Genomic DNA, 12478 nt, shown 5'->3' with positions numbered 1-12478 from the left:
TCAGATTATTGAAGTTCTATTTTTGAAATCTGAAGACCAGTTAGCCAATATCCTACCCAAGGCAGTTTCAAGTGGTGTGTTATCCAACTCACTGGACAAGTTGGGCATGCAAGATATCTATGCACCAACTTGAGGGTGAGTGTTAGCATGATTTGTGCTTAATTATAGGATATTTTAGTGTATCATTTGATTATGTTAATTATAGGAAAGATTGGTAGAATTTCCTAATTGATATTGTAATTAGTGCTTCCCTGTAATTATGGTAATTAGATCAATTAGGTTCTCTATTTTCCTAAATTAGTTTTTTCCGTATCTATATATTTTTTTGACTAAGAGAGATGAATATATGAAAAAAAAACTGCTCCGCTATTGTTCTGTTTGTCAAGAGCATCTTCTTCTTCCTGCCTACGGAAAAGGTGACATGTCCCAAAAAATGCGAACAATAACAATGGCCTGTTAATTACAATCATTATTCATTAACACTAGATTCATCATTTTAACTCTCTTATATATGTATAAACGTCCAATCATAACCGCAAAGTTACACAATTTCCATGAACATAGAGCTGACTTGTCGTTTATTCATAAATCCTCTTTACTTTCATTTGTCCCTTCTATTTAAACACAACTAAACGACAAACCCACTTGACAAAAGCAGATAAATCATTTCTTTTCTATCTGTCTTCGTCCACACCGAATCATCATCACTCTCGCATGTTGCTTTTTAATTCCCTAACCCTAGCTCCGACGAAGTTACCGATGAACGACATCGTTTTTGAGCCCGATGATATCAAGTTCGGAACTCCCTGGTGGTTCTTGTACGCCGGTGTGTCTTGCCTGCTCGTGCTCTTCGCTGGGATCATGTCTGGTCTCACATTGGGCCTCATGTCTTTGGGCCTCGTCGACCTTGAAATTCTCCAGAGAAGTGGCTCCTCCATTGAAAAGAAACAAGCTGGTCAGTGATAATTCTAAACTGAACTACTCATTGTTATATCGAACTTGAAATTGAATGAATTCTGATATGATTGACTTTGCATGCAGCTGCTATACTGCCAGTTGTTCACAAACAACACCAGCTTTTAGTTACTTTGCTTTTATGTAATGCTTGTGCTATGGAGGTAGCTGAATATTTAATATTTATTTTATGTTATTTTAGTACTATGTGAATCACCGTGTTGATTAGTTTTTATTGTTGTTGTGACTTTTGTTTTGTTCTTGCAGGCTTTGCCTATATACCTTGATAAAATTTTTCATCCCTTTGTCGCAGTTTTGCTGTCTGTTACTTTTGTTCTTGCTTTTGGAGAGGTTTGATTTGTTTCTGATTATTGTGGGTTGGATTTTAAGTGTTGTAGTCTTGGAGGGAAGTGATTTATGGAATACATCTTTTGTCAGGTTATTCCGCAAGCTATATGCTCAAGGTATGGACTCTCTGTTGGAGCTAATTTTGTGTGGCTTGTGCGTATTCTGATGATTATCTGTTATCCAATTGCTTATCCTATTGGAAAGGTAAGTTGTAATCATGTGATGGATTAGTTGAATTTCGATTGTACTTGTGAAATTTATTGCACTATGACTCTGATCAGATGGATTAAAGATGTTCCTTAATTCATCAAGAATAATTAAGTACTTTTTGAACCTCGTCTGAAGGTGATAATGGAATGTTATGGTGGTTAGATTCTGTGGAATTCCATAGGCATATTCAATTCTGGATGAATAAGCGCTTCGATTTGAAAGCCAGTGAGTCGATAGTCAACATATGCATATCCAGCCCCCCATTAGAGTATGAAGTGTGATTATAGTAAGATGTTGGTTAACGATGAATTTGTTTTTGTTGAATTGATATTAGAAATAAGCACTTTGGTTTGAAATCCAATGAATTGATATTCAACATATGCATTTCCAGTCTCCGTTAGAGTATGAATTGTGATTATCGTAAGAAGTTGGTTAATGATGAATTTGTTTCTGTTTATGATACACTGTATGCATTTATCGTCATTTATGTATTAACCAACCGTGCCTAGGAATGATACAATTTAAGTTAAGGAATTTATTATGCATAAAAACCCAAAAATTTACCTTTTCAATGGTCTCATTTGGGAAGATATGTTTGTGATTTAAATATTTGTCAATGAAAAAATTTGGTTAGATTATACCAACAAAGCTCAGATACATATGGTAATATTTTAACTGTTTTAAATTCTAGTGGCTCTACCAATCAAGTGGTGCATCTGATCATTGCAGAGTGGCCCTGAAATAGATATGTTGTCCAAAATTTAATACTTTGTAACCAAGTCTACCCCCCAAGTTGACATGCAGAAAAGCCTCTGTATTTGATATCATTGTTTTGGGAGTGTTTAAACAGAACATTCTTGTTTTGATGTGTTTTGAAACTAGGCAGCATTTATTTGGCAGATCATGTAGTTGAATAATTGCATAATTCATCATTTCATTCTTGTTGTATTCTCTCCATTCTTTGCACTTGGAAAAAGAATAGAGAAGTTATTGATATTATTTAAGAAAATTTCTAACTTTAAATGCTATCAGATTCTGGATGCTGTTCTTGGACATAATAATGTTTTATTCAGGCGGGCTCAGTTGAAAGCCCTTGTCTCTATCCATGGCCAAGAGGTAACCTGCTTGGATCAGTGGTCTGTATGACATATTTTGCCCTAAAATTTTCTAAATTATTAATAAAATTGGTTGCTGTTGTTTTTTTATCAGACAACAAAACAAGAAGTGATTAGAGAAAATAATTTATTTTGTTAACTTGCTGCTTCTGTCAAATTTAGGCTGGTAAGGGGGGTGAACTTTCGCATGATGAGACAACCATTATCAGTGGAGCGCTAGATTTAACTGAAAAGGTATTTATGCTATGGGTTCTCTGCATCTTTTCTGCATAGAAACTTCTTTCATAAGCATCTCATACTGAAGGTGATGAGAAGGATTTGTAGAATTTATGGAAATATATTTTATTCTAATTTTGACTCATGGTTTTATAAAAGGGAAAATCTTTTAATTATGGTATTAGAAGTGGCAACTTACCATTTGACTCTAAATGTGTGAACAGCTGCTTTTAAAAGGGGGATGCTTTCCTCAAATATTGCATTTGATGATGCAAACCACCTTAATTTCTTGTATTTAGAGCAACTGTAATGAATGGCCATTTTAACTCTTGGAGAGTGGACTTGACAACAATTTGTACCATAGTTTTCTGTTGGGAGACTTATCAATGAAATAAACATCACAGGCTCCATTAACAAGCTAAATATGTGACATATATTGCAAGTTCCTTGCTGCTATATTGTTGGCTTGGTTCCTTCCTTTTCCCATATGCACTTCAACTCTTCAAGTGTACCTGCCAGTTGCTAGGTTGCCAGTATCACTTTATATGATTTCAACATTCCATAACTTATAATCCATAGGCTTGTGTCCCCTCTAAACTTAGGCAAATTTAAATTGCTCTTCTTTTTGTTGCATCGTCTTTGTTTTGTAAAATGTATAAAAATCTCAAGTTTCTCATGACATACAGACTGCAGCACAAGCTATGACACCCATTGAATCAACGTTTTCCTTGGATGTCAATTCAAAATTAAACTGGTGAGTTTGGCTTTAAAATGGTCCTCTTTTTTAATTACAGCCTATACCATGTTAGGTTTTATCCTCGATTCTCAGGTTCTTTGGTTTTCTAAATAAATGGGTATTTGAGGTAGAACAGGATCCTTTGTAGTCAGAGGACTCAGAACTAGCTAGGAGATGAAAAAGAAGGATTTTGCAAAAGATCGATATATATCATTCACAGCTGAAGGACCATAGTCTAATCTGTAGAGTATATTTAACTTGTGAGGACAATATATGGATGGATTAAAGATGGAATGGACATTGCCTTTCCCTATCATTCCCCATAATCTAGGGAGTCATGCTGGTGCATGTCATTGTCTACTTATATATCAGCTCATTAGTAGATTGTTTCTGACTTCTAATGCAGGGAAGCTATGGGAAAAATTCTGGCAAAAGGACATAGTCGTGTACCTGTCTATTCTGGAAATCCAAAAAACATTATTGGTCTCTTATTGGTTGGTTCATAAACCCAAACCAATTTCAAGTTTCGTATGTTGATATTTGATTGCTATTAATTATAGGTGCTGATTTTGAATTGGTTATCCTTTTACATTCTTACTTTAATTATTTTATGTTATTTCACTAATATTTAGGTGAAAAGCCTTCTCACAGTTCGGGCAGAAACTGAGACTCCAGTCAGTGCTGTTTCTATCCGAAGAATGCCTAGGTGTGCCTTCTTTTTTATTTTACTTCCCATTATACATTGTATGTTTTTTGTCTAAGCAAATGTATGAGTTCTAAAGTATGAACATTCAGGGTTCCAGGAGACATGCCTTTGTATGATATCCTTAATGAGTTTCAAAAGGGAAGCAGTCATATGGCTGCCGTCGTTAAGGTTAAAGAAACAAGCAAAAATTCTCAGCCTATCCGTGATGAAAAGAAAATTGAGGAAAACAAAGTCTTCAGTGGAAATTCTCAGTTACTTACTCCCTTGCTGGCCAAGAATGATGATGTTACTGATGTATCAGAAAGTGTTATGATCAATGTTGAGAAAATTTTGAAGTCTGAAACAGATAGACAAACTGCAACACAAACTGACGCTGCTGAGAAAAACTCGCCTCATTTGTCCGAGGATATTGAAGATGGAGAAGTCATTGGTATCATCACCCTTGAGGACGTTTTTGAAGAACTTCTGCAAGTAAGCTCTGCTTCCACCTCTTAGATCTGAAACTATCTATTTATTTGCTTAACCTTTGGCTCGGTTGGCACCCCAATCATTGAAATTATCCAGTGGAAATTTTATTTTGCTCCTGGCTTTTTAACAATCTTGTGATCACTGTTCGATTGCAGGAAGAAATTGTGGATGAGACTGATGTGTATGTTGACGTTCACAAAAGGTATCAGGGCATATAATTTTCCTGGGTTTTAAATTTTCTTTTTTAAGAAAATGCAATTAGTTTATTAGAAATTGGAATATTGATTACCTTTTCAGGATACGTGTGGCTGCTGCTGCTGTGGCTGCTGCTTCATCAGTTGCACGAGCTCCATCAAATCGGAGGTTGAATGGTCAAAAGTCTGGTGTAAGTAACACCATTAATTTTCTAAATGTCATATTTATATCTCATTCACGAAATTTCCATGTCTTGAAGATGATTGTTTTGAAGTTTGACAAATTACTTTTAATATTAGAAACTTCCTAACCAAGATGAAAATTTACAGACGCAAAAAACAATTATACATTTCCTAGAAATCTATAGTTTGTGTCTAGATCCTAAGTTTATTCTTGTAAGCTGGTTTGAGGATTATATTGTTTTTCTAATTATATATTGGTTTAGGGCGTCCATGTTCAGCAACGGCAAACGCCAAAGAAGTCTGTGGAGGATGACTTACATTCAACAAAGTCTATCGACAAAAAAATGGAAGCTCCTCTAGGCAACAAGCTATAACTCATTGTTCGTCATCATCAGTAGCCGAATCATTTTCGGTAGATTCATGTGCATGCTTGTAGTCCATAGTTTAGTTCTCTGTTGTCTTTTTTTGTTTAATTTTGGTAACTGTTGTTCATAACTGTTGCCACTCCGCTCGACCACCCTTGATAGAAATGTACACAGCGGATGGTCTGGAGGCAAGGCAGGGGTTTTTAGCTTGGAGAGTTGTTGATTAATGATACTGAAGAATGAGGTTGTCCACTCTTTTACCTTTTCATTTCTTTTGTGGGTGATATGTAAATGCTATGACACCAGTACATTTCAAAGCTTGGAGATCATAGTAATCTCTTTTGGGTTCTTGTACAGGACATTTGCTGATTGCTTTTCCATGACCAAACTCCCATAATTCATGTGTCTTTACTAATTTTGTTATCGACGCCACTTCGATCGTAAAAGTCTATAGCATCGCAATACTTTTCTATAGGTATGTATTTACAATAATGTTAGATGTATAAACTACTCCAACTACATTTTCATATAATTGATTTGGGTTGCGTTTTTTTTGTTTTTTTCAAAATACTCTATTCCTATCCAGAAAAATGGTGTCTATGTATAATGGTAGTATTATTCATTATAAATATTATTCCTAAAGTAGTTATATAAAAAGAATAATTACTTCAATTAAAAAACTATACTATCCCTCTCATGGTGAATGAAATATTACATTATTTCATATAAAATACAGGAAAAGGGAAAGGAACATACGGAAAAATACTACATAATAAAGATAAAAGATAAATAAATTAAGTCCTTATTTAAGATGAAGATAATAATAAATAAATAAAGTAAAGTAAGTAACTGAATTCCTTTGTATTATGAAATATGACCTAAAATCAAACACTTTTCCTTTCTTATCAAATCTAATCTGTGACGTCATCCTTTAACGAAGTTTCCACGAAATTTAACTCATCTTCATTTCCGTTACCCATCTCAAGAGTTAAGTACATTTTTGTCCTCAAGGTTTAGCCAGTGTATTATATTTATATGAAGTTCTGTGAAATCTAAAAATAACATTTACATCCTTATTAATCAAATATTAGTTGATAATAGTAATGGTGTAATACACTATAAAATATTTTAGAAAAAGTCTAAAATACCCCTAAGCTTGTCTTATGCAGACTTTAGAAACGACAGAATTATTTAACAAAAAGGGCTTTACCTGATAATTATATTAAAAATTTTAATAATTAACCGAGCAGGGATTAGACTTTAATAAAATTCTTCGAATAATACTACCTGAAAGAAAAGGACTTAAGATTACTTCTAAATTATATTGGACCATAATTTTTGATCGAACATTATGGACCAAAATTGTTTTAACTCCTGATTGGCACGCCGCCCTGAATCTCTGCCATGCAATCCAAATCCACGGACGTCAAATCATTAACTATGTAAAGTCGAAAATACCCCCACAAAACTTAGATATTACACTCTTATTCTGTTTCTTAGCTGCGTAGGTCTCCTCTTAACAGCTCAAAGGCTCTTGTTTTGGTTTTCCCGAAACAACCAACATTGCAAAGACCGTACCAATCTCTTCCTCTTCTCTCTCACCTTCCACTCTCTCCTAATTTTTCCAGAGAAACAAACGCTACATATTCCGTCTCTATTTTCCCTCTTCCTCTCCTCTCCTCTCATTGTTTTTTTCACTCGCTTTACTTTGCAAAGGTCTGTGCTTTGTTCACTTTTCCTCGTTTTGGTTACGAAGAAAACTCTCTGTAATGAAAAGAAAATCGGTAACCTAAAGGAGAGTTTTCACTGTTTTTGTTTTCTTTTAGTGTGATCATATGTGAATTTATTTATTTTTGTTTTGGTATCGAATTATGCGGTTCGTGTTACTAATTCGTTTCTCAACTGGTTTTTTATAATTGGAATTTTGGGTATTTCTAATATAATATCTGATTTTTCCTCTGTTTTTGAAACCAAATAGATGATTAATTAATGGCCTAAAGTTTTTTCTTTTTCTTGCTCGAAGACAATTTTTAATCCATTTGTTTGTTTTTTTTTTTCCTTTAATTTTTACTGCAAATACAAAACATGATCTTGGATTTAATTTTATGTGTATTGCAGGGTTTCACTGTTTGTTCATTTGCTTCAATTTTGTTTATTGTATTTTCTATGATTCTTAGGTTAATTATGATTAATTTATTCCTTAAATCTATTGAAATGATCTTTCTTAATTAAGAATAATTAATTTCTTTTGTTCGTTTTGTTAATTATAATTAAAGCAATTAGTCTCTTATTATTATTATTTTTTTTTTTCAGATAAATAGCTCTTGGATATGGGTTTCAATACGGTGTTTCGTTTCTTAAGTGAGATATTTCCTCAGGTATGATCCTTTTATATAATCTAGTATCACACTTTGTAAACTTATGTATTCCTGGATGGAATTATATGCTTGTGAAGATTTTTTATTGGTGTTATAATGAGAAATGGTGCTTTTAACTTTTATTTTTCGGATTTTTAACTGCTATTTAGCTTGAGAAAAGAGTTTCACGTAGTGCATGTTAGGCCCCTGCATATGTTTTTAAAGCTAGCAACTTTACTCTCACCTTTGGATTTGTGTACTGCTTGAAATTTAAAGTACTTATGGGACAAATTCATACTACTTGTATTCCTTCCAAATGTGATTTATCCACTTATCAATGGATCACTTGTATTATTGTAAAACAGATTAAGGATCTATGTATTCATTAATAAGTATGGAAAAATTGAACTCTATAGATCATATCTTTTGGACTACAATTATCTGTTGGAAAATATTGTTTTTAAATAACTAAGCCTGGGTAAATAGTATTTCCAAATTTAAGCCTGATTCTTTAATTTATATTTCTAATGAAATGAATCTTATTTCAATCTGCACAGATTGATGCACGCTTATTGAAGGCTGTTGCTATTGAGCATAGCAAAGATGCTGATGCAGCAGCAAATGCTGTTCTCACGGAGATTCTTCCTTATTGGACAAAACCATCAGAGACCTCTAGTTCTCCTTCTGAGGGTCAGATTGCTTCAAGATATCCCTCCAAGGACCTGTCTGATTCTTCTGCTTCTAGTACCCTCGCCAAGGACCAAAGTATTAGAGATCTTTCTGATATTGATGGAGGTATTGCTGCATTATTAAACCTTGTATAGTTTTAGATTCCAACCCCAAGATTCCAACATTTAGTTAATCTGTGCAATATGTTTGCTTCTTGATTTCTTCTTCACCATAATTTTCAATTGGAAGGCTTTTTAATCCCTCCATAATTATTTTAATGTTCTAGGTAACATCAATTGTTCCATTTGTTTGTATTTTTGCCCTTCTACTTATATGCCTTACAAAAATATGTTGGATCACAGAACCTGAAGAGCAAAGCACTCTGTCGAGGCGCAGGCAGCTTGTAAGGTTAAGAAATGGAGACACTGGCGCTTCTTCAGAATCAGGGGCAATTACAAGTGGAAATGCAGTGAATACTGCTTCTACACATACTCATTACACTGATTCAACTAGTCTGAGCAAGTCATTGGATGCATCCACAGATTCACATTTTTATGATGCAAATGATGGTAGTAATCACATTGGAAATAGTGAGAATGAGGAAGTGATACTCTTGGGCAAGACTCAGGAGAGCAGCAATGAAGTTAAGTCAAATAAGGTTCCTGTTGTTGTGCCAAATACAATGATGGATGATAGTGATAGAATAGTTGACCCTCTTGATGGATGTGCTTATATTGAGAGTGGTGAGTCAGATTCCTTGGGTCAAGCCATCAATGTTAAGGTTGGGCCTGACCTGAAGCTCTCTGTTATGTCAACCCTTTTGATAGACGAAAATGGTGTTGTCAATGGTGAATCAGGTTCCTTGGACAAAGGGCAAGACATCAATGTTGAGGTTGGGCCTGAACTGAATCCCCCTGTTATGTCAACCCCTTTGATATGTGAAAATGGTGTTGTCAATGGCAGCACTGATAATGATGCATCTGTTTGTGGAAAAAGTCAGCTAGAAAAATCATGTTTAGAGTGTCCCCTTGTGGTTGTTGAAATGATTGATGCTCCATTGGTCCCACCATCTGTTCAAGAGGAGACATCAGATGCTTCAGAATCTGATCTTCTTCAATCAGTAATTGTTTATAACACATCCTCTACTGATTGTAAAGAATCAGATGCCAGTGGTTCTTCAGATATTGTTGAAAAGGGTGCAACCAAGGATGACTTGACAATCAACACTGTCGTTACTAGATCTGGCCAAATATGCAGGATTGATCTCCTCGAAGAGATCATTGAAAATGCCAGAAATAATAAGGTGATTTTTTCTTTATATTTGCTTGAGTTTTGATTTGGAAATAATTTTGTTAAGTTTGCATTTGCAACATTTTGGGTACTAGCAGTATTTTGGGGAATAAATATTGGAAAAGACATATGATTCATTCTGTTTATTGTATATCTTAATCAAGTTCACTGAAATATTTGTTTAATAGTATTCTTCATTTAGAACAGTCTATTTTCTTTTTCATGGAAGAAAAGATATATATGTTTCTCTGTTGATAGGAAAGTTTCTAATTACTATTACATTCGCAGAAAACTCTGTTTTCAGCCATGGAGTCAGTAATGAACATGATGAGAGAAGTTGAAATCCAAGAGAAAGCTGCTGAAGAGGCTAAAATTGAAGCTTCCAAGGGAGGCTTGGATATTCTAACAAAGGTGGAGGAACTCAAACATATGCTCACATGTGCAAAGGCAGCAAATGACATGGTAATTATATAGGATCTCAAACCATTAAGGAATTTTTTATAATATATATTCTTTTTTACTTGATTATTGATCCTACTAACACTAGATCATAAATTTTGCAGCATGGAGGAGAAATATATGGAGAGAAGGCAATTTTAGCTACTGAAGTAAGGGAGCTTCAAACTCGTCTACTCAGCTTGTCAGATGAAAGAGATAAATCTCTTGCAATTCTTGATGAGGTACTATCGTTTGTTCCGTATTTAGATCTTATGTCTTTAACTGTCGTATACATTTAGTTTGACTGATGAAGTTACTTTGTTCTTTGTTAGTAGGCTCTTCTTGTTTCATATGGCACACACAGCCCAAGAAATTTAATGATTTTAGAATTTTGAATGAGCCAATGTTCAGTGATCTCATAATTCTTATTTAGCAAGTCCTTTTGGTATTTTGTATCATCATATAATAGAGGTAATGGTGATATGATAGTTTATTTCTATATGCATTCTCTGCAGATGCGTGAAACACTTGAGGGTCGACTAGCTGTAGCAGAGGAAGTGAGGAAAGAAGCTGAGGAGGAAAAGCTGCGAAAGGAAGAATCAGCCCGAAGTTCACTTGCTGAAGTGGAAGCCATTATGGAGAATGTGGTCCAAGAGTCAAAGTTTCTACAGCAGGATGCAGAGGAGAATTCAAAGGTATGTAGTCTGAGTTACATGAAAATTTTCAGGCATTTTTCAATTACAATAATTTGTGACTTTTATTTTGTTGCAGTTACGGGAGTTTCTCATGGACCGTGGTCGTGTTGTTGATTCATTACAGTAAGTTTTTATTCTGATTATTCTACATAAAATTTAATATTTTGTTTACATATACGATAGCTGGTGACTATTGTCCATCCTCCATGTTGCAAAATCATTATAGGCACCTTTAATAAAACATGCAAAGGGGTAGAAATTAATTAGTCAACTTTACTGATATTTTGAATGATTTGTTTGCTTCTTGAGTGCTTCAATCCATACTCTTGATGCTAAACATTCTTAGGATGGTGGGTGGTTGGCTTTAATTGAACAATCGGGCATGTTGACAACAGTGGAACAGGTCATGGATGCAGTCACTCTTATTTGATTATTGTGCTTCTATTGTGGTGCATATGAGGATCTAGGTTGTGATGAATATAAATTATATGCTGAAGTGGTATTTGTGAAGATGGTTTTGTGTTACCATCTTCCTTCTCTTATAAACTGAATTTTCCAGAGATAAAATTTTCTAGTTCAGGATTTGTAGGTAGAGCAACTAGCCAGGATTCATGCCAATATTGCATTTGATATTTTTAGCTATTTTTTCAGTCTTTAACGTTCTTTACTGGGCTTCAATACTAGGATCTTATTCAGTGAAGCTTAGATTCATTAAGTTTGGCACTCTGTGCTACATGTGATGATTTGTTGTTATCATTGCAACATGATATGAAATCTGTAGCTTTGCTCCTGAGATCACCAACCTTGTCATGGAAAGATTTTGCGAAATAATGAAACTTTGTTATTAATCCTTTGGCAGAGGAGAAATATCTGTGATTTGTCAGGATGTGGGATTGCTGAAGGAGAAGTTTGATGAGCGTGTTCCATTAAGCAAGTCTGTTTCCTCAAGCCAGACTACTTGCATCTTAGCCTCATCCGGCAGTTCATCCAAAAGCATTGGATCTCTGGCTGCTGAGCAAGCTCTAATGTCTGAAACAACCCCAGAGGACCCCTCAATAGATGTCCAATCATCAAAAAGTAGTCTAGAAGATGAACCAACTGGAGCTGACCGTAAAGAGCTTTTGGATGATGGGTGGGATTTCTTTGACAAAGAATCAGAATTATACGGCAAAACCTTGTAAATTTTGGATACACCGGAATGAGGGAACATCTAGAGGTCTATGTTTTGCATAAATATTTCTTCAATATAGGACTTAAATGTTAGCACTCCCAAAGAGCTTACTATTACTATTCTGTAACTAAATAAAGGGTGGAGATTCAAACTTTTTCTGCATCGATAACTAATCTCTATTCTGTACAGCATAGCATATTTTTCAGTAAATGATTGAAACCTTCAATTGATTGATTAAATTAGTGAGATCTTCAATTGATTAAAAGACACAGGGGTAATAGGTTTGTTGGCCGCACAAGTTATCAACTGACTAGAAGTCATGGTTATTATAATTAAGTTGTATTCTGCATAAAGATATAGAAA

At 34.6% G+C, this 12478-nt stretch overlaps 2 protein-coding genes across 2 annotated transcripts; both read left to right on the top strand.

The window, feature by feature from the left end:
• Nucleotides 1–659: 659 nt before the first annotated feature.
• On the top strand, nt 660–5844 carry LOC116122011 (putative DUF21 domain-containing protein At1g03270). Its single transcript, XM_031407918.1, has 13 exons — nt 660–955; nt 1042–1118; nt 1222–1305; nt 1393–1506; nt 2545–2628; nt 2790–2861; nt 3530–3597; nt 3986–4073; nt 4212–4285; nt 4375–4756; nt 4909–4955; nt 5051–5138; nt 5394–5844. The coding sequence occupies exons 1-13, from the start codon at nt 715–717 to the stop codon at nt 5502–5504; spliced, it is 1530 nt and encodes a 509-aa protein (XP_031263778.1). The 5' UTR covers nt 660–714; the 3' UTR covers nt 5505–5844.
• Nucleotides 5845–7052: 1208 nt separating this feature from the next.
• On the top strand, nt 7053–12277 carry LOC116122020. The gene is made up of 9 exons (XM_031407927.1): nt 7053–7211; nt 7809–7873; nt 8410–8647; nt 8884–9824; nt 10100–10273; nt 10375–10491; nt 10765–10944; nt 11021–11067; nt 11804–12277. Exons 2-9 carry the CDS (start codon nt 7826–7828, stop codon nt 12123–12125), a joined length of 2067 nt encoding a protein of 688 aa, XP_031263787.1. The 5' UTR covers nt 7053–7211; nt 7809–7825; the 3' UTR covers nt 12126–12277.
• Nucleotides 12278–12478: the final 201 nt, after the last annotated feature.

Source organism: Pistacia vera, unplaced genomic scaffold (assembly GCF_008641045.1).
Source record: "Pistacia vera cultivar Batoury unplaced genomic scaffold, PisVer_v2 Contig130, whole genome shotgun sequence".
NCBI lineage: Eukaryota > Viridiplantae > Streptophyta > Magnoliopsida > Sapindales > Anacardiaceae > Pistacia > Pistacia vera.
This window is presented reverse-complemented; position numbering and strand designations above follow the sequence as displayed.

Coding starts and splice junctions, on each gene's coding strand:
- LOC116122011 (XM_031407918.1), top strand. CDS start 715: ATGTTGCTTTTTAATTCCCTAACCCTAGCTCCGACGAAGTTACCGATG. Junction 1,507..2,544: donor TTGCTTATCCTATTGGAAAG/GTAAGTTGTAAT, acceptor AAATGCTATCAG/ATTCTGGATGCTGTTCTTGG. Junction 4,757..4,908: donor TTTTTGAAGAACTTCTGCAA/GTAAGCTCTGCT, acceptor GTTCGATTGCAG/GAAGAAATTGTGGATGAGAC.
- LOC116122020 (XM_031407927.1), top strand. CDS start 7,826: ATGGGTTTCAATACGGTGTTTCGTTTCTTAAGTGAGATATTTCCTCAG. Junction 7,874..8,409: donor TAAGTGAGATATTTCCTCAG/GTATGATCCTTT, acceptor CAATCTGCACAG/ATTGATGCACGCTTATTGAA. Junction 10,945..11,020: donor ATGCAGAGGAGAATTCAAAG/GTATGTAGTCTG, acceptor ATTTTGTTGCAG/TTACGGGAGTTTCTCATGGA.